Genomic DNA, 25539 nt, shown 5'->3' with positions numbered 1-25539 from the left:
ACCACCAAACTGCTAACTCTGTATAGGGGTCTTATCCATCCATATATGGAGTATGCTTCATATATGAGGGGGGAGAGGGGGTGGAGGATTCCACTCATACTGTTCTTCTAGACTAGATGAAATCAAAATCTTTTCATCAACTCCTCTCCATTGAATGTCTGTCTTCAGTCTCTTTCTCATCGCCACAATGCTGCATCTCTTGCTATCTCTTACCGCTGTTTCCATGCCAACCGCTCTTCTGATCTTGCCAACTGCTTGCCTCCCCTCCTCTAATGCAATAGCTAACCAGTATTTTCAGTCATCCATCCCTTCCTTTGGTAAACGAACTTAAATTGTTCACAGATAGAACTGATATCAATTAATAAAACTATAAGAAATAATCAATAAATTGATCAGTTAATGGCAGTCATGCATCATTTACAGCTGAATTAAATCCGACTTGACAGTTAGAATGACAATTTAGAGGAAAATTATAAAAAGGTGAAGAACGGATGGGATGGCTAGCTCAAATGAATTCGCCATATTTTCGAAATGGAAAAGGCCAAGAATCTACCCTCAACTCATATATACTCGCCACTCTAAAAAGTCACCGAAAAAAAGTAAATGGTTGTATCTCTAAAGTTATTCGTAATTAGTAAATTCCAATGCATGCATAATATAATTTAACCTTTCTGCTTTGCATTCATATGAAATAATTCACGATTACTATTCTGACGAAGTCTCCAGACATTAATAAATACAGAGCGTCATTTTTACATCGCCCGATCGCTAGGACAACTCTTTCACCCGCCTTCACTTGTCATCTCACGACGCTATGAATTCACCAGCCTGACCAGCTGAGAGGCAGTTAGTCCTTGAGGACTTTCCAAAGATAGGTGTGTGGTCGTTTTCAGTCTGTACGTAGCGGTTTGTGGTAAATCCTGATGGCGACTTGTCATGCATATATTTATATGAATAAAATTTAGTTTTTTGTTATTCATGTTTTTCTCAGACCTGGGCACTTCCATACCTCGGTCCGCACCTCCTCTCCTCCGTACCTTCAGACCACCAAACGAGGTGCGAAGGTCCGAAATGCGGAAAAAAAAAAAAAAAAAAATCAAAAGTGCAGAAGTATCAGGTAAGGAAAGGCGAAATTTTAAGTCCGTACCTCCACACCTGAGATATGTGTGGAAAGACGAAATTCTAAGTCCGTACCTCAACACCTGAGACAGGTGCAGAAAAGCGAAATTTTGAGTCCGTACTTCCACACCTGAGATATTCAAGGATAAAAAAAAAAAAAATGAATAAATAGATAAAGACGACAAACAGCCAGCACTCCGTAGCTTACTTTCGGCCGGTCTGTGCTACCAGGCATGCTTTCCCGCCACTTTAGTGACATCACTCATTCAGGTTTAACCACCTTGTATATTCCTTGGGTTTAACCAAGCTTCCCCGCCCGCTACAGGGATGCCTGGTTGGACCTCTTCAAGAGGTACAACACCTCTCCCCAACTCTGCTGCTGTGAAGAGGCTGTTCAGCTTTGCGGGAGACATCTTGCGGGCGAAGAGGTCCAGCCTCAGCAAAGTAAATTTCGAACAGCTGGTGTTTGTGAGGGGCAACATGCACCTCCTGGACTGCAAGGAGGTGCAGCAACACCGCATTCCTTACTGAGTCTTGGTCATCCTCTTTTAGAGATTTCGGTGAAACTTTTGCTATTGCGTTAGACGTATCAAAAACTTTTGACAGAGTCTGGCACAAATTTTTTATTTCAAAACTGCCCTCCTACAGTTTCTCTCCTTCGCTCTGCAACTTAATCTCAAATTTCCAATCCGATCGTTCTATTGCAGCTAGTGGCGGCTCGTGGAAAAATAGAATGGAGGGACTGTGTCACTGCAAGCTTCACACAACAGTACTTATAAAAACAATAATAATTAAAAGAAAATAATAAAAAGAAATAATCAAACAAAGAATTTCATAAACCGTATAACGCAACGTAAACAATGGCCTTGGACCGAGCGTCTATAGAAGCAGGCTGAGCTGCACCAACTGCAACTCAACAGTCTTAGGTATAGCGCCAAAAAAAAAACTTTAACTATTGTACAGCATGAAATTTCTATTTTGACTTATTTTATTGTAAATTTTCAAAATGTAGTTGCAAATATTTGAAGAAAACGTAACATATAAGGAATTTTTGTTATGGCATAATTTCTAGTGTAAGATTGATTGAGTCATATACCTGGCAGTCAGTGTCTGAGCCTGGGGGGACTGCAGCTTCGCAACTCCTATGGGTGAGCCGCTACTGATTGCAGCCATGGTAGACGGCCACTGTTCTTCTAAATCTATTTATTAACAGCGGTGTTCCTCAGGGTTCTGTCCTGTCACCCACCTTTTTCTATTATTAATGATCTTAACCAAACTTTCTGCCCTCTCCATTCCTACGCTACTGATACCACCCTACACTTTTCCACGTCTTTTCAGAGACAACCAGCCCTTCAGGAAGTCAACATATCACGCAGTATACGCAACAGGACGCCTGACTTCTAATCTTTCCAAGATTTCGGATTGGAGCAGAGAAAACTTAGTAGAGTTCAATGCCTCAAAAACTCAATCCCTCCAAACAACTATCCTCTCTTCTTCAATGACACTCAGCTGTCCCCATCTTCTACACTGAATATCTTCAGTCTGTCCTTTACTCATAATCTAAACTGGAAACTTCATATTTCATCTCTTGCTAAACCAGTTTCTATGAAGTTAGGCGTTCTGAGGCGTCTCCGCCAGTTTTTCTCATCCCTCCAACTGCTAACTCCGTGCAAGGGCCTTGTTCGTCCTTGTATGGAGTACTATTTGTATGTTTTTGGGGGTTCCACTCAGACAGTTTTGTTAGACAGAGTGGAATCAAAAGCTTTTCGTCTCATTAATTCCCTTCCTATGACTGACTGTCTTCAGCCTCTTTCTCACCACCGGAATGTTGCATCTCTTTCTATCTTTTATTGCTCTTTTCATGCTAATTGCTCTACTGATCTTGCTAACTGCATGGCTCCCCTCCTGTTGCCTCGCTGCACAAGAGCTTTCTTCATCCTCTCATCTCTATTCTGTCCAACTCGCTAATACCTTCCTTTGATAAATTCTGGAACTCCCTGCCTGCTTCTGTATTTCCACCTTCTTACGATTTGACTGACTTCTTTTAAGAGGGAGATATCAAGACATTTGTCCCTTACTTTTAGATAATTCTTAATATCTGTAAGGGAACTGGCAATCCAGTGGGGCTTTTTTTCATTTTTTGTTGCCCTTGGCCTGTCCCCCATCTTGCGTAAAAAAAAAAAAAAAAAAAAAAAAATTAGGAATAGGCTGAATGTATATAGACAAACTTCCAGCAAGAAGGAAAGGTAGAAGTAGATAGACAGAGTTGAAGTAGTTTGGCAAGACAAGGTGCAAGCACGGAAGCACAGTTTTTGAGAATAATAGGAGGGACCACATGAGGTTCATTACCCTTCGTAGAGTTTAGGCCAGCGAGGGCATGGAAAACATAACTGCGAAGAACTTTAATTGAAGGCATGAAATAGTCAGAGGGAGGAGGAGAGGGAAGGACAAGCCCAGAATCATCCAAAGTGGATTTGGTAGCAAAAGTTTGAATGAAGAGTTCAGCTTTAAGGGAAAATTCAGTTCTCGTGATGTGATATCGGTTTTTTGGCTCTCCTATCGTATTTTTTTTCACCCAATTGAATAAGATTTATACACAGTGAGTATTAATACGTATTGTTTTTATACCATAAATATGATATAGGGGGGGTGTGATGAAAATAAGATATTCAAAATCACGCTATAAGATAATAACTAATAGTAATAGTACAAAAAAATAATTTATTTTATTCGATATTTTGAGCTTAAAAATCTGCCTTGAATTTAATTAAAAAATTTGATCATAATCATGTCAACGTTTGTAAAAATGAGGTTGATAATCAGTTTGCTGCAAGAATCTTTTAAATCGGCCAATTACTGAAAAGTTATTTAACAATTTATGCACAAAAAGAGAAAGTTTGGAAAAGTGCATTTTTTTGTGAACATTTTCAATACCTCCATATAACTCACTCCAACACGCACCAAATCCAAATATTTGCTCACATAATCCTCTAACAGCTTCGTAGAGGTTGATAGAGGTTGTTTAAACAGTTTGAAGCCATGAATATCATCTGAAAAGTACCTACACGAAGTGAGTTCTCCCTTGTCTCGTAGGCTTCTAGCTCCTGGTCCCCTGTTTTTTTTTTTTTTTTTATCATATTATACTTAATAACATATTACTGATATGTTGTATATATATATATATATATATATATATATATATATATATATATATATATATATATATATATATATATATATATATATATATATATATATATATATATGTATAGCTAGGCAAGATATCCTCTTGTAGGCATACGAGGTTGAAAGCTATAGCAATTTCTCCTTTATTGATTTTCTTATGTACGGTTTCTATTTGCTGTACTGTTTTTCGGTGTTTGTCCGGTAGCTGGAGCAAAAGCTCAGTGAAGGGGGGCTACGTTTCGTAACTAACTTGTTCCATCTTCAGGTTGAGTATGGTGTCGAGGTATTTATTTATTTTTTTTTTTTTATTCGTCATCCTTAGCGAATGACGCGGGCTTTAGCCTAATGGCTCACCCGCAAGTTAAAAAAATCTTAGTTTGTGGCTGTGAGATTTCGAAAGAGATTACCCTTCAGTCCTACAGGAGTCTAACTTACCTACGTGTAGCAGTGTGTTAGATACACCTTCGGTCTGATTAAGGATTTCTCTTCCTGCTATCGTGGCGGAGGAGATTCTTTCACCATTTCTGCCAACGTGTTGTGGGGGATTCTGGCTATAACTGTTTCCGATGTTCCCTCGTCTCTTCGTAGCAAAGTCCCTGTCTTGTTGCATTGCATAATGTAGTGCTCAAGTGGTGTGTTTGTGGGGTGTGTTGCAGTGTTCACACTTCCTGAGCAATTGTTGTATGATTTCTTCTTTGCATGAGTAGCCAAGACTTATTCTGTGGATGTTTGTTTCTGTTTTCCTGGTGACTTTTCTTGGTAGTGGGAAATCGTTTTGCCTGGCAGTTGAGTACCACGAAGCACTTCGTTTCCCCTCCCGTGTCAATCTTCGGAGCTCTTGCATGGGCACCTCACGACTGGCCTTGGTCAGCTTGGATTTTGTAGCTGCTAGGCTGGTTGGTGTCAGGGTACTTGGTTCTGGGAGCTGGAGTGCATACCTTGCCTCCTTGTCGACTTCCTCATTTCCTGGGATCCCAACATGGGTTGGTATCCAGTTGAGACTGGCTTGCATGCCTCTTCTTTGGAGTTCCTGGACCAATGACCAGATCGAAGTCACAAGTCCCACGTTGTCTTTGGCCTGGTTTCTCTGCAGCGTCTAAATTGCGTATAAAGAGTCAGTGTGGATGACTGCTGAAGTGAGTGCCTGTAGGGCGTGCTGGAGTGCCCCTCTTATAGCTACTAGCTCAGCCTGCAGGATGGAGGCCCATCCCTCAGTCTGTAGTGCGTGGCTATGTTGTTACACACAAAAGCCGCTGCTGCCTTTCCATCGTTGACTGAGCCGTCCGTGTAAAAATCCTGGGCTCCTTGTGTGTGTGCTGCCTTAAGTGCTCTGGTTGCTTGTCCTAGTGCTTCCTTCTGACTGAGTTTTCTTTTTGTGTGTGAGAGTCTGTGTATGGTTGTTTTTAGTGCCTTTTCTTGCCAGGGTGGTGGGGCCCTGTATGTGTCATCAGGAGGATCCATCTCGAAGTTGCTGAAGAGTTGCTGTGCTCCTAGTTCCTTTATTCCGTTTGCTATTTGGTTTGCCCATATTTTTACTGAAAGGGGTTGGGTCGTGGTGGAGGGCTTGGCTGATTTTTAAGTGTAGCTGAGAATCCTCTCTTCTAATGAATTTTTGTATGTGACTGATGTTGGTTGTTTGTATTCTGTTACTTAGGGGAGGGAGGTTGGCCTCCAGTTGCATGTTTCACAGCCTTGTCCATGCTGGGGCCCCAAGGATCAGTCGTAGTGCTTTGTTTTGGATTTTTTCATGTACGTTTATGCTGGTGTTTGATGTGGTGGAGATGCAGGGGGCGACGTACTCGATTATGGACATTATTGCTTGCATATAGAACGTGTAGAACTATGGAGGACGCTCCTTAGTTTGGATTGGTTATGTATTTCATTATTTTGATCCGGGCTTCGGCTCTAATTTTTATAGATGCCACATGTTGTTTGAAACTGAGCTGGTGGTCGAAACAAACTCCTAAGTAAATGTGAGAGTTTGTCCATCCAACTTCGTCACCACGGATTTTTAGTGGAAGTTGTGGCTTCGCTCCAAAGACCATTGCCTTCGTTTTAGCACGGTTTATTTTGAGCCCTAATTCTTCGCATTTATTTACCACAATCGTGAGGGCGTCTTGAGCCTTTTTTTCATCCTTGCTCCAGTGGTGATGATGGCAATGTCATCAGCATAGCATAAAATCTTGGTCCCAGGCCTAAGCTGCAGTGTGACCAAGTTCTCCATTAGGATGTTAAAGAGGAATGGACTCAAGATGCTGTCCTGGGGGTGCCATTTTCGAAGGTTCGAGAGTTTGACAGTTTCCCCTGAAATGTCACTTTTGCTTCTCTGTTTATTAAAAAGTCCCTTGTCTATGCCAGGAGCTTTCCTGACACTCCTCTCCTTGGCAGCGTTTCGATGATGGCCTCTGCGCTGGCCATTTCGAAGGCTTTTTCGAGATCCATGAAGATCGCGGTAGCCTTTCGCCCTTTTATGGACTTGAGCATGTTCGTTATACAGTCTGTCGTCCCTTTGTTATTGGTGTAGGCATAGATGTTGGGGTGTAACTTGCCTGCTTGCCACTGGAGTCGGGTGAGAATAATTTTTTCTGCTGTTTTCCCTAGACAGATGAGAAGGAATATGGGTCTGAATTTTTTGCTCTTTTGGTTTATGTATTGGCATGAAGATTGCGTTCTTCCATGCTTGTGGCAGTCTGCTGGAGGTGTAGGATTGGTTTATTATGTAGAGCAGTTCTTCATACGCCTCATCTCCTGATTCTCGTATCATGGAGTAGCTTATCTTGTCCGCGCCTGCTGCAGTGTCTTTCTGTGGCTTTAGTGTGTCTCTGAGCTCTTTAGTGGGGAAGGGAACGTCAGTTGGTGCTACTGCATTACATGCGTGGCTTATATTTTCTCTTCTTTCAGGCCTTAGTTTACGTTGTTTTCTTTGTGTGGCTGGTGGTAGCTGTACTGAGTCACAGCGGTCTGCAAAGCTATTGATGAGTCGGTTGGCTTCCGTGATTGGTTCTGGATGACTTGCTTGCTTCGCAGGTTTCTGACCACTAATAGTCTTTATTTGTTTCCACATGTTGCTGAGATTGGTGTGTGGGTCCATTGAGGCACACCAGTCTATCCACTTAGTGTTTTTGATTGCTTTCGTTCCTTTCCTTGCAGTTCTGGTAGCGGCTCTGAGGAGGGCGTGTGTTGTGTCTGTGTTGTGGCGCCGGTGGAGTTTCTTGGCCTGGTTTACTCTATGGTTGTATTCTTTAACGTTTTTATCATAATACCACTAGTCTTTGTAGTGCTGTTTGGCCTCTTTGGTCAAGGGAATAGTTTTGTTGGCTGCCGTGTGGAAGGCTGTTGTGAGTCTTTGTTCTAACAGGTTGAGATTTTCCGCCCGCGGTGTATTGTTGAGATGTTCCGCCAGTGTTTTCCTGAAGAGTGACCATTCTGCCTTCCTTGTGTTCCACCTTGGGTTGTGTTTGGGTTTTGCAAGTTTGTGTATCTTGATGCAGGTGGCAAAATGGTCGCTCACCAGATAAGGGTGAGTCGTCCACGTTGCGTTTTGTGCGATGTTGGTAGAGGTGAAGGAGAGGTCGAGGACACCCCTTGCTAAGTGTGTTGATTCTCCTGTGTTTAGAAGTACTTGTTTAGAAGAACGCTTGCCATGACTTCAGCGTGGTGGTGACCATTCCTGTTCCTAGGTTTGGTGGATCCTATTGCTTCATGAGATGCATTAAAGTCTCCCCCGATAAAGGTTGGGGCAGTGGCACACAGGGAGAGGATTTCGCTTGTATCGAGGTGTGATGTGTGGCCTGGACTATTGTATATGTTGTATATTTGTAGTTCTAGATCTTGTAGTCGGATGGATACTGTGAGCACTTCAACACCCTACCCACAGGAAGGTGGTCTTGAAATTGTTTTACTGGGAATAGTGGTCTTGACCAGTATGTTGCATCCTCGCGCTTGTCCTTGGGCGGCTGGTAGGTGGTAAGCTTGGTATCCTCCGAAGACTAAGGTGACGTTTTCGGGGAGCAGGGTTTCCTGTAGAAGGATGATGTTCCTGTTTTCGTCCTTTGCGTCTGCCATTAAGAGATGATATTTGTTCCTGATGCCCTAGATGTTCCACTGCAGTATGTTGATTGTTGCTGTGTGGGCATCATTTTCTTCTTCGTGATTCCGAGGGCAGCTTTCTCTTGCTCTATCTTCGCTGTTGCGGGCGTGGTGCCTGGGAGGAGTCTGGGTGGGGTTTCTAGTGGGTGATGTGTCTCCTCGTTGTGTTGGCTGTCCGGAGTCGTGTTCGTGGTCTTGCGTTGCTGTGATCTGTTGGAGACTGGTGTCGTGGTATTTTGTTGTTGCGAGCGTGGCAACTCTTGTTTGTGGGTGATTTTCTGTATTACTGTCTCCATCATGGAGTCCAGGGTGGAGGCTTGAATTTCTTTTCCTAGCATTATGGCTAGCGTCTGGGCGAAGGTGAGGAAGAGGTCTTTTAGGTCCGTTTTGGTGAGTATTAGTTGTTTCTCTTCCTGCTCTTGCATTTGACGTAGTTGGTGGCGTGAGGTGGCTATTCTTTCCCGCAAGTGATTTGTTTCTCGGGGTAGTGCTGTGGCTTGTCCTAAGGCTGGAAACTCCCTTTCTGTGTTGCATTCCGATGTCGGTTGTTGTGTGGTCTGTCTCCCCACGTGGAGGTGGCTGCCACAGCAGATTGGCTCGTCCTGTTGGTTGCGGCGCTCGTCGGGTGGTGGGTGGTTATCCATTTCTGTTGTGCTTGCCTTTGGACATCCACGAGTTCTTTTCTCACTAAGCAGGCTTTGTGCCAAGCATGGTGGGCTTCCTGGCAGTTTGGGCACTTTGCCGTTGTGGCCTGTCCTTCCTTGTGCTTGGTGATGCATACCTCCGTGTTGTGGTTTCCGGCGCAGACTCCGCACTTCAGTGGCAGGGTGCAGTTGCTCCTGTGATGACCAAATTTCTGGCATTTGTAGCATCTGAGAGGTTCCTTGCCAAAGGGTCTGGTGTAGAATGTCTCCCATCGTCCCAGGTCTAGCATCCCTGGTAGCTGACCCTGTACTGTCATTTCTACCTGCCTCGTCAGTTTTCCTGTGCATGTCGTGCATCTCTCTGCTGCTAGCACTGCAGAGTGCCTCCTGAGAATTGAAAGTGGCATTAGGAGCGGTTATTTGAGGAGGATTCCTTGCTCGTACCGTGAGAAGTTGTCTTTAGTTGAACGGGTATGCCATGTATTTCTCCTATTTCCATGATTGCACTGAAGGTATCCTGGTCGGGTGGATAGAGCAGCACTTGGCCTGAGTGGAGAAATTTCATCTGCAACTTCGTAGGGAGATTCAGGTACTCCTCTATCGCTTCTGCCACGTCTATGGGGGACTCGAATCCGTGGGTCTGTGGGATGAGGATCTTTGGAACATTGTTGAGGTTTTCTTCCGTTATTTCGCGTGATTGTAGCATACTGGTTTCTCCTGCTTGGTTCTTCTTTTTCTGGTTTGAACTTGTTGCCAGCCATCCTCGTTCTTGTCTGTCGTCGTGTTGTGAGCTGTTTCCTCCGTGGTTGTTTCCATATCCATCCTGAGGTTCTCTCTGTATGATGGCTTTCCGATGGCGGAGGAGGTGGATTGCTTGTTTTGCTTGGGGGAGCTCTGGACTCGTTCTCTGTTTCTTTGTAACGTCGTTTGACACGATCTAGACTCATAGCTCGGCGAGGTGATACAGTCCTGGGGTCTCGTTTGCTGGACATCATGCTTAGGGGGAAAGAACCCCCTGTGTGAACTAGCTGTGGTAGTCCTATCCTGCAGTTAGTGGTTGCTGCAGACAACCCAACTTCTAAAAGCCGTCGCAGTTGCCCTGCCCTGCACAATAGCTACAAACCTAAGAGGTTATGGAAGGCCCTCTTCAAGCTAAACTTTCCTTTACCTGGCCCCGCAATTGAGGTTGGAACCGCATGCTCACGGATTTCCTCAACGCATCGCAGGCTGCCCCTGCTTTGGGAGTTCTGGGGGTTTCTTAGGTCTCTCCTTTGGAGGAAGAAACCAAATGAAGAGAAACAATAAAAATTTACTACAGAGGTCACATGTCCATCGACTACAAGACCGTAGAAAAGACCATCAAAAACATTGTTTACAAGAACGTGCGACCCACCGACAAGAACAGTAGGATCACTCTTACTGTATACTACAAGACAAGAAAAACATCACAGCTTCTTCGCAACCGACCTTCGGGAAGCAAGACAAGAGGACCATGTCATTTACCAACATACCTGCAACAGTGAGGAATGCGGGCCTCACTCCTACATTGGAATGACACGGACCACACTGTCGAGATGACTTACTTGCCATCTTGGAAGCAGAGCCATCAAGGATCACTAAGCTACACAACATCGCAGTTGCCTAACTCGCCAAGATCTCAACAATAACACGAAAGTCATCGACAGAGAACGTGACCCACGCCGCCTGCAGTACCTTGAAGCCATCTACATCATTGTAAAACAGCCCACCATGAATGTGCAAATCGATAACCTTCAAATTCTCCCATCCTCTAAGCATCATCACACCATGGAAAACGCGCCAGCCAATCAGCGCACAGCTTAGCTCCTCCCACCGCTCGCCTGATCCAGTATTCTTGGTTATAAGGAGCTTATCGCTACCCCTTCCCCGACAGGTTCAAGGAAGCAGAGATGAAGATGATAGCCAAAGCTGGGAAGGACCCCTCACTCCTGGACAGCTATCGTCCCATCTCCTCCTGGAGACCCCGGGGAAACTGCTGGAGAAGGTGGTAACGAGACGCCTGCATGACCACCTGGAGGAAGCTGGGTTGTATAGCCCAGGGCAGTACGGTTGTAGGAGAGGCATCGGGACTATGCACGCCATCGCCACCGTCACCGAGACCCTCGCGATCCAGCAGGCATCTGGCAGTAGGTACAACCTTGTCCTCCGAGATGTCAGCAAGGCTTTTGACAAGGTGTGGCATCTTGGACTTAAGTTTAAGATCTTACACCTCGGGCTCCCCGGCCCCGTAGAGCGTTTGCTTTGCGACTTCTAGATGGACAGGACTGCCAGGGTCAGAATGGGTCCGCACACAGGCCCACCATTTCCTCTCCACACCGGAGTCCCGCAGGGGAGTGTCCTCTCCCCAACCCTGTACACTGTTTGCACCCGGGACTGCCCTGAATCCGCAGCTGGCATCAATGCTTAGTATGTGGACATCACCCATCTCGTCTTCCACCCTGGGAGGTCTACCGGGATGCTCAACGCCAGGACCAGGAGAGAGATCGCCAGAGTGAACGCCTACGAGGCGGAATGGAGGATACGGACGAACCTGAACAAGTTCACGGTCATCCCCGTAGCCACCAATCGCCCAGACCCCCTGCTTGTCGACGACGACCCTGTAGACTTTCGGCCGCGTGGGAGGTCCTTGGGACTCCAGATCTCAAGACATGGATACACCTCCCACGTCACCAGCAGGGTCCAGCAAGCCAGGAGGGCCCTGGGGAATCTGTTTAGGCTCCGTGACCTCCACAAGCAGCTCAATCTCCGTCTCATCAAAACTCTGGTGATCCCAGTCTTGACGTACCTTCCTGTCCCTACGCACGCCTTCAGCAGGTCCGCGGTCAGCAGGCTCCAAAGAGTGCAAAATGCAACCCTCCGCTTCGCCCTGGACTCCCGCTGGGACGATTTCCGCGCAGCAGAGGCCATGCACGAGGAGGCCTCTATCCCAGCACTCAATGTCAGGCTCCACGACCTCACAGTCGGAGTCTGGCAACGCCTCCGAGATTTGGGCTGGGAGCAGTTAGACTCCCTCCAGTAGCTACACGAAGGGGCCCCTCAAAGACAACACTCATGGTTCCCGCAGAGCCTGATGACCTTAGAGCGTGACCCTGTACCTGCATCCCAGTACCGGCAGTTGAGACAATCCCATCAAGTGTGGACACTCTCGTCAATCACATGTGTAATGATATTTGAATATGTATTTATTTTCTTCTGTATATATTGTATGTATATATGTATTTATCTTTCCCCTATGTATACTTGTTTTTTATCTTTCCGTAAACTCAGAGTATTTATGTAATTATTTTCCTCTATATTGCCCAGATTTATCTTTCCTTAACCACTAAGTTTTATTCTCGTTGTTAATTTCTTCACACTGTAAATAATAATACTTCAATGTATATATATAAATATTGTTCCACTCCATCACTTTCAAATAAAAAACAGCTTCCCGGACCGCCCTGACACTTTTTACCTTCTCCTGTACTTCACTTTCATCTACTTTTTTCATTCCCTCTCCTCTTATCCCTCCCCCATCTCCTTTGTATCCCCCAACTTTTCTAAATAAAATTTTAATTTGAATTTGAATTCCGACATCATACTCAGCCTGAAGATGGACCAAGTTAGTTCCGAAACGTCCCCCCCCTTAACTGAGCTTTTGCTCCAGCTATCGGACGAACACCGAAAAACAATACGGCAAATAGAAACCGTACATAAAAAAATCAATAAAGGATAAATTGCTATAGCTTTCAACCTCGTATGCCTACAAGAGAATATATATATATATATATATATATATATATATATATATATATATATATATATATATATATATATATATATATATATATATATCAAATATGAAAATAACATATTATGTGGGTATTACTGGAGCTAACCCACCTCACTGTGTCCAAGTAGAACCTATTTTGAAGCTATTACTTACTATTTCTCAGGTAACTTTTTTCCACACGCACACTTCGTAAGGTTGTCCAATTTTTGTAGCCTTTCTAATTATATCACTACAAGAGAACTATCATCACTCGTTTGGTAGGCCTGCCTCTCCTCTTGTGGTAATAGGCTGTGTCTGTAGCTTGCTGCAGACACATGATTATATGGATAAAAATATAAATCCATGTTGGAGAGGCAAGGTGTTCACCAAGGGACGGTGTGCTGGTGTCTGTCTTGGCTTCAAAACCGGATCCAATTGTAGCCTCGGAAAGGAAGGAGCCAAGGCCAGTAGCAAAGCCTCATGGTACCGAAGCCTCATGGTACCGGAGATCCAAAACTTAACAAGGTCCGGCTTGGGGGTATAACGAAGCCGGCAGAGCGTATAGTAACTACCGAGGCAAGGTAGTTTAGGAAGGGAGGAAGAGCCGGCACGGTGTATCTCCCTTATATCCTCACAGGGGGCATACGCTGGGGTGGGGCGCGTCGCCTTGCCTACCCTATATGGGGACACTCCAGGCGGTCACGCCTAGCGAGTCTTCATGCAGGCTCCTTTCCCATGCCAAGTAACTCCCAGCAAGAGGCATCGACTTGCCGCAGCCATGAGTTCTGTGGACGTCACCTTGGCCTCCTCCATGCTGGGTTATCCCTTTCGGAGACAACCCGATATGCAAGATCGGCTTCTGGCTAGCGTGCCACATGCCCATATAGTCGCAGTTGGCGTTGACGGACTATGCTGGTAATTGGCCTCGAATCAGTCTCACGAAGCAATTTCTCCTCGTGCAGTCCCTCTAGAACCATTACTAGAACCTCCACTGACTTAGCAAAGATTACTGCATCATTGGCAAAAACTCAGTATTGCAGACAGATGCTCCACAATGACTTTGGTCTACAACTCTGCCTAGTACCCAGTCCATGCAAATGTTGAAAAGCGCATCCCTGCCTCACTCCCGTATTCACAGGGAAGAAGCTGGACACGCCCCCTTCACACTTCACAGCACTCAGTCCTAGAGTAGAGGCCAGTGTTAATAGACTAATAATCCTTACAGGAATCCCATGGTGGCGCATAAGATCCCAGAGTGTCTCTCAATGCACTGAATCAAACGCCTTCTTGAGATCGACATAGGCTGCAAGCATCCCTTGTTGAAGTTCACTTCGGTGCTCCACCGGTACGCGAAGCGCTAGGATCCAGTCAGTTGTTGACTTACTGAGCATGAACCCAGAGTGTTCAGGTCTCTGGTGTTTCAGCAGGTGATTGCAGATCAACAGCAAATAGGCAAACACCTTGCCTGGTACACTGAGTATTAGTATTAATTATTGCAGTCCTGACGGTCCCCTTTCTCCTTCCAGATAGGGATGACCAATCCCTTTTTCCAGTCAGAGGGAATGTTACCTGAATGCCATACAGCAGTCAAGACAGCATACAACTCACAGATCATGGCCTCACCCCCGCTTTGAGCAGGTCCGCACTGATGTTACCGATAATCAGCTGCCTTTCCACCCTTCAACTTTGCCACAACCTCTTTAACATCATCAATGGAGGGTGCAGTTTCGTCAGTGGGAGGATCAGCATCCAGCACCTGTAACCCTGCAGTTTGAAGCTGTCAGCTTGGAGGATCCATCATGAACAGCTGCTCAAAGTACTCAGCCCAACGAGCCATCTGCCCACCTGCGTCCAATGTGAGGCGACCATCTGCTGTTCGGATAGCGCTCGCCTGAGATGTAGACTTGGATCGGAGTTTCTTCAGGGCTCGATAGGCAGGTCGGAGGTCATTAGTATTTAAATGACACTACATCCTCAGCGAGACCACTGACATACCTCTCCTTGTGTCTCCTCAGGAGAGTTCTAGTCCTACGTGACAGAGTCCTATACTGGTCGTGGTTCCCAGCAAGTCTGGTAGCGCAACTCTCCTCATTACTGTCCAGCATCTCGATCGAGGCGAAGCTACTCCGTGACCTTGGGAGCTCCCCAACGCATTCCTTGGCAGCCTCAAGAGTCTCATGTTTGAAGGTATCCCATAACTCTACCGGGTTCTCAATGGTGTTGAGCAATCCAAACTGATTGGAGATTGTCCCTGCATACTCCTGGGCACAAGTCAAGTCCTTCAGTTTCTCAAGATGTAACACAGTGTGGTCACATCTTGGAGGCTTTCAGAACTTGACATGTAGCTTGAGTGTAGCAACAACAAGCCTGTGATCAATTGCAAAAAACTCGGCACTCCAAAAAACTCTGCAGTTCTGAAGGATCCTCCAACGAGTACTAACAATGATATGGTTGGTCTCCTTAGCTACCCCTCCGGCATTGCTATACCAAGTCCAGTGGTGTAGCGCTGGTCTCTGATACAAAAAACCTGCAATTCTCAACCTTCTGGATCTTGCAAGATTCAAAAGGAAAGAGTTATTGTTGTTCCTGGTACCAGAGCTATGGAGACCAATAAACAACTCGTAGCCGGCTCTCTCAGTCCCAGTGACAGAATTAAAGTCGCCTAAGACAATAAGTGCATCACGACAGGGACACTGGTCCAGTACAGAATCAAGTTTGGCGTAGAACGTCTCCTTCTCTTCAGTTTCACACAGTTTGGTAGGAGCGCATACTGCAACAACAGACATGAAGCCTAGACTGTGCTTCAGCCTTAGTTGCATTATATGTTCATCAACCAGAATAACCTCTACAACAGACAGCTGCAGTCTGCTATGGCAACCCCCTTGACATGGTGATCATTGCTCATGCCGGACCAATTGTAAGTAAAACCCTTGCTACTGGTCTCGCCACTACCAGGCCTCCTTGTCTTAGAGAGTCCTACCATATCCACCTTCAGCCTACTGAGCTCATCCGATAGATGAGGCAGTTGTTGATCCTCTGAGAGGCTCTGGACGTTCCAGGACCCTACACATAGAACCCTCCAAAGGTTTATTCCAGGAATGGTCTGACAGGCAGGCGCCATGTCTGCAACCCAACCGGCACCCCCAAAGTTAAAAATAGGGCGAAGGATCCTCCCGTCCCTCTCAAGATACAGGGATCTTGCAAGCTTTCCCCTGAATCCGTCATACGGGTAGGTAAGCCCATCTGGTGCCTTGGCACCTGCTGAGGGGTTTGCATGGTCGGAACCCCCAGCAGAACTGGATCAGGAACGTGGCTAGAGGCTGCCCAAGAAAGGACAGAAAGGGAGGCAAAGACAGTAGAAACAGAGCTATGGGAGGTAAAGGGCACTCACTCCTCACTTGGATAGAATCCACCCACCACCATAATAAAAGCAAAAGAAATACAAGAAAATCAAATTCTAAAAGATAAAGGGGAAGTGGCACAAGCTCCGGCATTTAAAGATCAATCCCTTTAAACCACCATAACCAGGTGATAAATGCATCATGTGCCTGGTAAAGACTTGCACGGCTAGGGATAAGAGTGACGATGTCAGATGCCAAATATATTTTCAAAAGTTTTCGAAAAATCGACCGAATTTTCCCCTTTAGAGACAGATGAGATGGCAGTGGTGCCATCAGGATGAAATAAAGGAGGGAAAGATGAAAAAGTAAAGTTATTGGAGTTTTTTTTCTGCCAGATGCCAGAAATCTCTAGTGGAGTTGGAGTTTGAAAGATCTTGACATTTTTTTTTTTTTTTTTTTATTTATGAAGGAGTGTTTGGCAAGTTGAAGAACAGACTTGGTATGATTCCGGGCAGAAATATAAAGTGGATGAGATTCAAGTGATGAAAGGCTCAAGTACCTTTTGTTGGCAACCATTCTATCATGTATAGCACGAGAACAGGCTGTGTTAATCCCAAGGTTTAGATTGTTTAGATTGAGAAAAAAAAGAGTGAGAAATGTACGCCTCCATGCCATATATTATCATCTCTGTTATGCGCTCAGCACACAGAGATGGGTCTCTGACATGGAAATAGTAATAATTCCAGGGAAAATCAGCATAATACCTCCTCAGGTCCCCTGAACTGGCAGAGGTAAAGCGCCAGAGGTACCCCCTTTTGGAGGATCCTGAGGAGAGACTGAAGAAATAGAACAAGATACATAAATGAGATTGTGATTGGAGGAGCCCAACGGAGAGGAGAGAGTAACAACATAAGCAGAAGGATTAAAGATAAGAAAAAAATCAAGAATGTTGGGCATATCTCCAAGACGGTCAGGAATACAAGTAGGGTGTTACACCAGTTGCTCTAGGTCATGGAGGATAGCAAAGATGAAGGGTACTTCACCAGGATGGTCAGTGAATGGAGAGGAAAGCCAAAGGTATATAATGAAATCTCCAAGGATGGATATCTCCAAGGAACGATAGAGGGACAGAATGTGCTCCACTTTGGAAGTTAAATAGTCAAAGGATTTACCATAGTCAGAGGAGTTAGGGGAGAGATAGACAGCACAGATAAATTTAGTTAGAGAGTGACTGTTGAGTTGAAGCAAGATGGTGGAAAACTCGGAAGATTCAAGAGCGTGGGCACGAGAGCAAGTCGTTGCACAAAAAGACTCAACGTCCAACTTTATAACGAAAATGAGAATAGAGAAAGTAGGAGGGAACAGAGACGGAGCTCCTGTCAATTGCCACAGACAGCTGTGTTACGGTTAGGAAAATAAGATGAGGTTTAGAAGAGGAGAGGTGGTGTTCTACAGATTGAAAATTAGATCTAGGATCGCGAACGTTGCAGAAATTAAAGGAGAAAAAGTTGAGGGAGATAGATGTCAAGACATTTTGGGTCAATACCGAGAGAGCAGTCCGACCTGGGGACATATATGATTCTCTCCCCAGAAGGGGATTCTGAGGCTGAATTAGGAGTCGCTATTTTTTTTTTTTTTTTTAAGTGAAGGATGTGTGAGTAGTAAGTGCATGTAGTTTTGTGTGAAGTAGGAGAGTTGTCTTTAGAGGGCAGACCGTGACTGCCCCCTTGAGTTGTGAGACACAAAAAGAAACATTCAACGAGATCACAACTATATTTAATGCTAAGTTCACAACACCCCCTGAACTTATCCAGACAAGAGCTGGTCAGACAAGAACTTGTCCAGAACAGAACTAGTATTGCTATTATATCTCGCTTGGAGTAAATTATTGTTTCGGTAGGTGTCTACTACCTCCTCCGTAAGCATGGACATGTAAGCATGGACATGGTAAAACATTGATTTGGATGGCTTTTGACTTTGATTTATTATGATCTGCGGCTTGATTTTAAAGTATATTGATGAAAAATCCTAAAGAAAAGCATAAATAACAATAAGCTGAATTTTATTCATGTAAAAATATACAAGTCAATTCCATTAAAAAGAATGATCAATATTAAGTTGTCATCAGGATTTACCACATAATGCTACGTACAGAATGAAAACAACCACAACTATCTTCGGCAAGTCCTCAGGCACTACCTGCCTCTCAGCTGGTGGGGCTAGTGCATTCATAGCGGCGTAAGATAACAATAAGTAAAGACGGATAAGGGAGTTGGCCGAGAAATCGCACCAGGGAAAAATGACACTGTATTTAATGTCTGGAGACTTAACTAGAATATTTATAGTGAATTATATTATATTAATGGAAAGTGGAAAAACTTGAATTATGTTATGCATGCGTTAGAATTTACTAATTACGAATAACAATAGAGATACAACCATTTTTTTTTTTTTTTTTTTTGACAACATTTTAGAATGGCAACTATATATGAGTTGACGTTAGAAAAAAATAATAAATAAAAAGAGATGTAGCATATAAATAACTACAGAACATTATAGAGGCAAAAGTCCTACGTGACAAATCCACAAGAAGGCAAATAGTAAGACATATGCATGCCACACTATGTCGCTAACTTTAGATTTTCAAGGACAACGTAATGATTTCCTAGTATTGTGTAAGAAAAGTTCACTTCATGGATGCAGAATGATCGCAGCGAGGTTGAAGATTTTTTAGTTTAGAACTCAGAGACGCTTTGGTCTCTCATCATGACTGTTTTTAAAGGTCATAAAGGCAATTAATAGGGTATTCAAGAGTGTTTCCTTTGCCATTAACTTAAAAATATTGTTAATCTGTCACCAAAACCATAATACCCTGAAAAACCTTTGTTTGCGACACAGAACTGTTTCAAAATATAGATAATCCTTAGCAATGCCAGAACTAATACAAATATGAATAACGAATAAAGTAACATACTTAGGTGTGTGGTAGGCTGCTTCTTTCGGTTCCTCCATCTGCGCTATGGTGTCCGGTAGACAGATGTTGCCAGTTTCCCACAGCGGCAAAAAGGACAAGGAGGCCACAGCAGCCATCAACCCGAACACCACGGAGATCGCCCACGGATGATCAACCTCCTGAAGAAGGTACCGGTTTATCCATTTGGATAATTGTGGATGGTTGAGTGGCTGGATGAATGGAGGGTATACACGGGTGATGGGGTGTATGGATAAAGTCTAGATGGTGGGTTTGGTGTACTGAGTAGATGGGTAGATGAATAGATAAGTGAATGAATATGAATGAATGAGCAGGTTGGTGAATGGTCAGTGGACAATGGATGGATGGGTAGACGGATTGATTGTTGGTTAGGATAATGGATGGGTAGGTCTGTGTGTAACGGATGGTAGGGCGGATTGGTTGTTAGGTGGATGATTTGGTGGGTGTAAGTGGGATGATGGGTGTATGAATGTGGATAGATGGCTGTTGGTGGGTAGATGTGAGTAGATGGATATGATTGAGTGGTTGAATGAATGTTGTTAAGTAAGTAATGAGTAGTTTTGTGAATGTAATATTTGTGTGTGGGGATCTACATAGCTACTGCCTTCATGAAGCTGTAGTCCAGACATCTAACTCTAGAAACATCCTGGGGACTGAATGGTTTAGGACAGTGTCTCAGTTTACAAGCACCAAACATCCTGAGTCCTATTTCTACTCAGGTTCATCTGAACTGAGTACCAAGTGATTATCAACCCAAAATTCAATGAAAGACTTCATTGCCATTGACCTCTATCCTATTCACAACTTTTCAGCAAGAATTAAGCAATATTCTCAACCTTTCGTCCATATTGCTTAAAACTCTGAAACTCCTTGCTTGTTACTGTACTGTACTGTACTGTACTGTACATCCTCCTCCTTCTGACTTCAGTTCTTTCAAGAGAAAGTTTCAAGACACTTTGCAATGTGATTTTGGATTTGTTATCAGACTGTCTTCTTAAGGAACTGACATCTTCGATGTTCTCCTTCCCTCCCACTCTCTCTCTCTCTCTCTCTCTCTCTCTCTCTCTCTCTCTCTCTCTCTCTCTCTCTCTCTCTCTCTCTCTCTAGCTCACCAGTACACTCATAATGAACGGGGCGATGAAGGCGCCGACGCGGGAAGACATCATACCGACTCCCATGCCTTGCGTCCTAACCTCTGTCGGATACAGCTCAGACGAGTACAGGAACATTAAAGAGAAGGCGCTGGAGGAAGCCATCTTACCAGTCATTATTAACGTTGTGGATATCCATTGTAAGTCTGCGGAGGAAAGCCAAACAATGAGTGAAGAACAGCACACACCGATGTCAAAAGATGGCTTCCATCAGATGCGGCGTGCCAGTATGTACTAAATACAACTGTTGTCACCAAGTAGTTCCAGGTAGATGCTACAATTATTTTTGTCATCAGAGCTGATGCAGAGAGAGAGAGAGAGAGAGAGAGAGAGAGAGAGAGAGAGAGAGAAAGTTGGGGAAAGCGACAGATGTTAAGGTAATGATGACAAGCTGAGAAGACGACAGGAAGTTGAGTGATTGACGTAAAGGCAATATGCATGTACGCTAAAGACTCCTGATCTTGGTATAAATCATAATGAAACCCTTGTGTGGTGGCCAGAGGAGGTAGACCTGTTGACATGAGAAGGGGGTTGGCAGGGACAGCAGAGTTGAAGGGTGTACAGTACATGGCCAGATCTAAGTATATTGCTCGAAAGCAATTGCTGGACCGTAAATTGCGCGAAACCAATTGTCCGAAAAAAATCATTCTCGAATTATATCAATTGTTCGAACAGTAAACTGCTCGAAATGCTACGAGACACTCACCTTAGCAGTCAGTCTTCCAGGGCTTTCTCTTTGTACTGAATTACCACACGGTGGCAGGGCTACTCGCTGTACGTGTGGCTCTCCCTTTTTCTCCCATAGCTATCATATTCATTGCCATCAGCCTTATCTTACAGTCTTCCCTTAATTGTTAATACTCGGCACTGGATTGTATATTGCTGATATTGTAAATTTACTAGATTTCACATTTATAAAACACTATAAATTTAAATTATTTTCATCAACCAAGTATTAACTTACAATACAACAGATAATTTTTTTTCTGACTATCAAATATTCCTTTTTTTCTCATACTTGTTTTCTATCTATATTTCAGTAATTTTGAAAATTTCGAGTCCTAGAGATGGATATAACTTTTATTGAGAGCGAAAAAGTAATGAAGAAATTATGATTGAATGGATATCTTTTATATATTTAATTAACAATAATAATATTTTCGGAAATTCTTTTGGATAGTGTATAATAATTAATGTATCCGTTCTTAATTTTGACTGTTCACTTGACAATGATAAAATTGTATTTCTATATCTTATTTTTTGGATATTTCTCATTTTACTTTCGACATTTCTCATTAAACCACTATTTTCGAGCAATCTGCCTTTCGAGCAATTGATAATTCGGGAATTTATTTTCTCGAGCAATTGATTTCGAGCAGTTTACTGTCGCACAATTGATTTCGAGCAATTTACCGGATACAGTACATGGCCAGACACTGACTTGTAACCCAGGCGTCAGGACGGGTGGAGTTATTTAGACGAGTTATGAATATTCTCTTCATTTTTTTTTTCTTTTTAGGGTTCCCAGACACAAAGATGCAACTGTTAGCGCGTCTTATTTTGAAAAATTATTGTAACATTTATTATTTGTGATATTTTGTATGGAATGATGAGTTCTTGATCAAGAGAACACTCCTGCTATTTTGTCCCTCACTTCTCCCCGAACAGACAACACGAGAATCTATCCACTTTTTCACATGAGCGTGATCCATCTTAATCATCACTTTTGCCATCCATATAATTCTTAATTCCATGTTCTCACCACGGTTGTTTTCTTAGAAGGAATTAACTGAGTTCTCAAGACAGCTTATCCTGTAATTCATATAAAAATCTTAGAAATGTCACCAGATCCGCAAAAAAAAAAAAAAACACTCTTATACGTGAAACTTAAATTCAGAATACAGATCTTACTCACCAGCAGGTACAACTGGTTGCAGCAGGAGGGCGACTGCACACAGACCAAAAATAAAAATGGCAAACCTCTTGCGGCCCATCTTTTCCAGAAAATAAATTCCGAAGATGCAAACAAGTTCTACTAAGCCGGAAATCACCATGAAGAGGAATGGGTTGCTGATCCCCAATGAGGAGGCTGCGAGGGTGAGGCCGAAGAAGATCATGGCCACCGTGAAAAAGCCGATGCTCGTGACGACTGTGACGGTAGCCAGCTTGATGGTGCTGCGGAATAAAATGTGTCAATCTCTCTCTCTCTCTCTCTCTCTCTCTCTCTCTCTCTCTCTCTCTCTCTCTCTTGTGTCAGTAAGTTTATTGGTGAGTTAGGTTAGTGATATACATTTGGGGATTATGCATTCTGGAGTCAGTCAGTCTATCCCCGCTGTGGGTTTTATCATCAATGTGCAGTCTGTTTACGTAGTATGTTTCTAATTACTGTTATCGTTTTCAAGGACACACACACACACACACACACACACACACACACACACACACACACACACACACACACACACACACACACACACACACTCTCTCTCTCTCTCTCTCTCTCTCTCTCTCTCTCTCTCTCTCTCTCTCTCTCTCTCTCTCTCTCTATCTATCTATCTATCTATCTATCTATCTATCTATCTATCTATCTATCTATCTATCTATCTATCTATCTATCTATCTATCTCTATCTATCTATTTATCTATCTGTCCATCTATTCATACGTCCATTTATCTATCTACTTCGTCATCCAACTACTCTTCCTTCTCCCTATTCTATCTAATCATCCATTTGTCTACTTATATACCTTAAATACCTCTTCCTCTACAGTAGCAGCAGCAGCACTACCCTCACACCACCACCAACACCACCACCACCAGTAGTAGTAGTAGCAGTAGTAGTAGTAGTAGGTAGTAGTAGTAGTACTGTAGTGGTAATGGTAGTGGTACTAAGGCAAGACATTTTATCCTTCTGTATTAGATGGGGGGGGCTAACTCTCTCTGACCTGCAAGGAGACTGGCAACTAAGTGGGCCTTTTTTTTTTTTTCGTTTTGTGTTACCTTTGACCAGTTTTCCTCTTTTATATCAAAAAAAGGTTTATGTGGTTCAAAAATACTACTATTACTTCTATTACTTCTACTTCTACTACTACTACTACTACTACTACTACTACTACTACTACTACTACTACTACTACTACTACTACTACTACTGTTGCTGCTGCTGCTGCTGCTGCTACTACTAATACTTATACTGCTACTACTACTACTATCACTACTACTACTACTACTACTACTACTACTACTACTACTACTACTACTACAACTAATACTACCACTACAACTTCTGCTACTACTACTTTTGTTACTGCCATTACTGTTGCAGTTGCTACTACTACTGCTGCCACAATTAGTACTATTTCTTAATACAATTACCAAGAGAGCTTCGATATGCCGTTTAATTAAAAAAAAATATGTAATGGGTGACAATGTTTGTTTGTCAAGGAAAAGTGGAGGGTGCTACCTTGACAACTCACCTGAATATGATGATGACTTGGTTCAGCAATTCGCACACCATAGCGCCAAGGGACCGAGAGGTGGCCTTGCTCTCCTTTGAAGCTGACTGAATTACAAAATGACGATTAATAAGAAAACAATAATTATTAACAGTATCATCACACACACACACACACACACACACACACACACACACACACACACACACACACACACACACACACACACACACACACAAGCACATACGTTCATTATTTGATTTTCACCGCAATCTGTTCTACCTGCTCCTGGACTTTTGTCATGATGGCAAGGAGCTTATCGGCTGGAGGCAGACTTTTGTTGTTCATTCTCGCTGCTTTTTGTATGACTAAGAGGGCCTTCTCATGTCGACCCATCACCACCAGCCAGCGCGGGGACTCGTTCAACATGCTTCCAAATGCAAAGATAAGTATGTATATACTATGCACACACACACACACACACACACACACACACACACACACACACACACACACACACACACACACACACACACACACACACACACATATATATATATATATATATATATATATATATATATATATATATATATATATATATATATATATATATATATATATATATATATATATATATATATATATATATATATATATATATATATATATATATATATATATATATATATATATATATATATATATATATATATATATATATATATATATATATATATATATATATATATATATATATATATATATATATATATATATATATATATATATATATATATATATATATATATATATATATATATATATATATATATATATATATATATATATATATATATATATATATATATATATATATATATATATATATATATATATATATATATATATATATATATATTTTTTTTTTTTTTTTTTTTTTTTTACGCAGGGGTGAGAAAAAGGCCCACTTGAGCGCTGGCTCTCCAAAGACTTCAAAAAGTGCCAAAACCGTCAGCCAGAATTAGAGGAGCAGATGCCTCGATACCTCCCTCTTAAAAGAAAACAAGTTGTAGGAATTCGGAAATACAGATGCAGGGAGAGAGTTCCAGAGTTTACCAGTGAAAGGGATGAATGATTGAGCGTACTGGTTAACTCTTGCATTAGAGAGTTGGACAGAATAGGGATGAGAGGAAGAAGAAAGCCTTGTGCAGTGTGGCCGCAGGAGGAGGGAAGCCATGCAGTTAGCAAGATCAGTAGCACAGCTACCATGAAAATAGCGATAAAATATAGAAAGGAAGTTTGCCTACATTCAGCCTGTTCCTAAAAAGGGTGACCGTTCTAACCCCTCAAACTACCGTCCTATAGCTTTAATCTCTTGCTTGTCTAAAGTTTTTGAATTTATCCTGAATAGGAAGATTCTCAAACATCTGTCACTTCACAATCTTCTGTCTGATCGCCAGTATGGCTTCCGTCAAGGTCGCTCTACTGGTGATCTTCTGGCTTTCCTTCCTGAATCTTGGTCATCCTCTTTTAGAGATTTCGGTGAAACTTTTGCTGTTGCGTTAGACATATCAAAAGCTTTTGATAGAGTCTGGCATAAAGCTTTGATTTCAAAACTGCCCTCTTACGGCTTCTATCCTTCTCTCTGCAACTTTATCTCATGTTTTCTTTCCGACCGCTCTATTGCTACTGTGGTAGACGGCTACTGTTCCTCTCCTAAACCTATTAATAGTGGTGTTCCTCAGGGTTCTGTCCTGTCACCCACTCTC

The 25539-nt window shown here is 43.0% G+C and overlaps 1 protein-coding gene across 2 annotated transcripts in view; it reads right to left on the bottom strand.

Moving 5' to 3' along the window:
- Window positions 1–25539, bottom strand: part of LOC123517010 (organic cation transporter protein-like) — a 68962-nt gene that overhangs the window by 6823 nt on the left and 36600 nt on the right. For both annotated transcript variants that reach the window (XM_045276827.1, XM_045276828.1), the window contains 5 exons: window positions 24050–24197; window positions 23789–23874; window positions 22228–22487; window positions 20274–20458; window positions 19144–19301 (listed from right to left, as the gene is read on the bottom strand). In XM_045276827.1, the coding sequence (XP_045132762.1) occupies window positions 19144–19301; window positions 20274–20458; window positions 22228–22487; window positions 23789–23874; window positions 24050–24197 (837 nt within the window). The remainder of the gene's footprint in view (window positions 1–19143; window positions 19302–20273; window positions 20459–22227; window positions 22488–23788; window positions 23875–24049; window positions 24198–25539) is intronic.

The sequence above is a fragment of the Portunus trituberculatus genome, chromosome 41, assembly GCF_017591435.1.
Source record: "Portunus trituberculatus isolate SZX2019 chromosome 41, ASM1759143v1, whole genome shotgun sequence".
Lineage (NCBI taxonomy): Eukaryota > Metazoa > Arthropoda > Malacostraca > Decapoda > Portunidae > Portunus > Portunus trituberculatus.
Note: the sequence above shows the minus strand (reverse complement) of the source record. Positions and strands in the feature narration are given on the sequence as shown.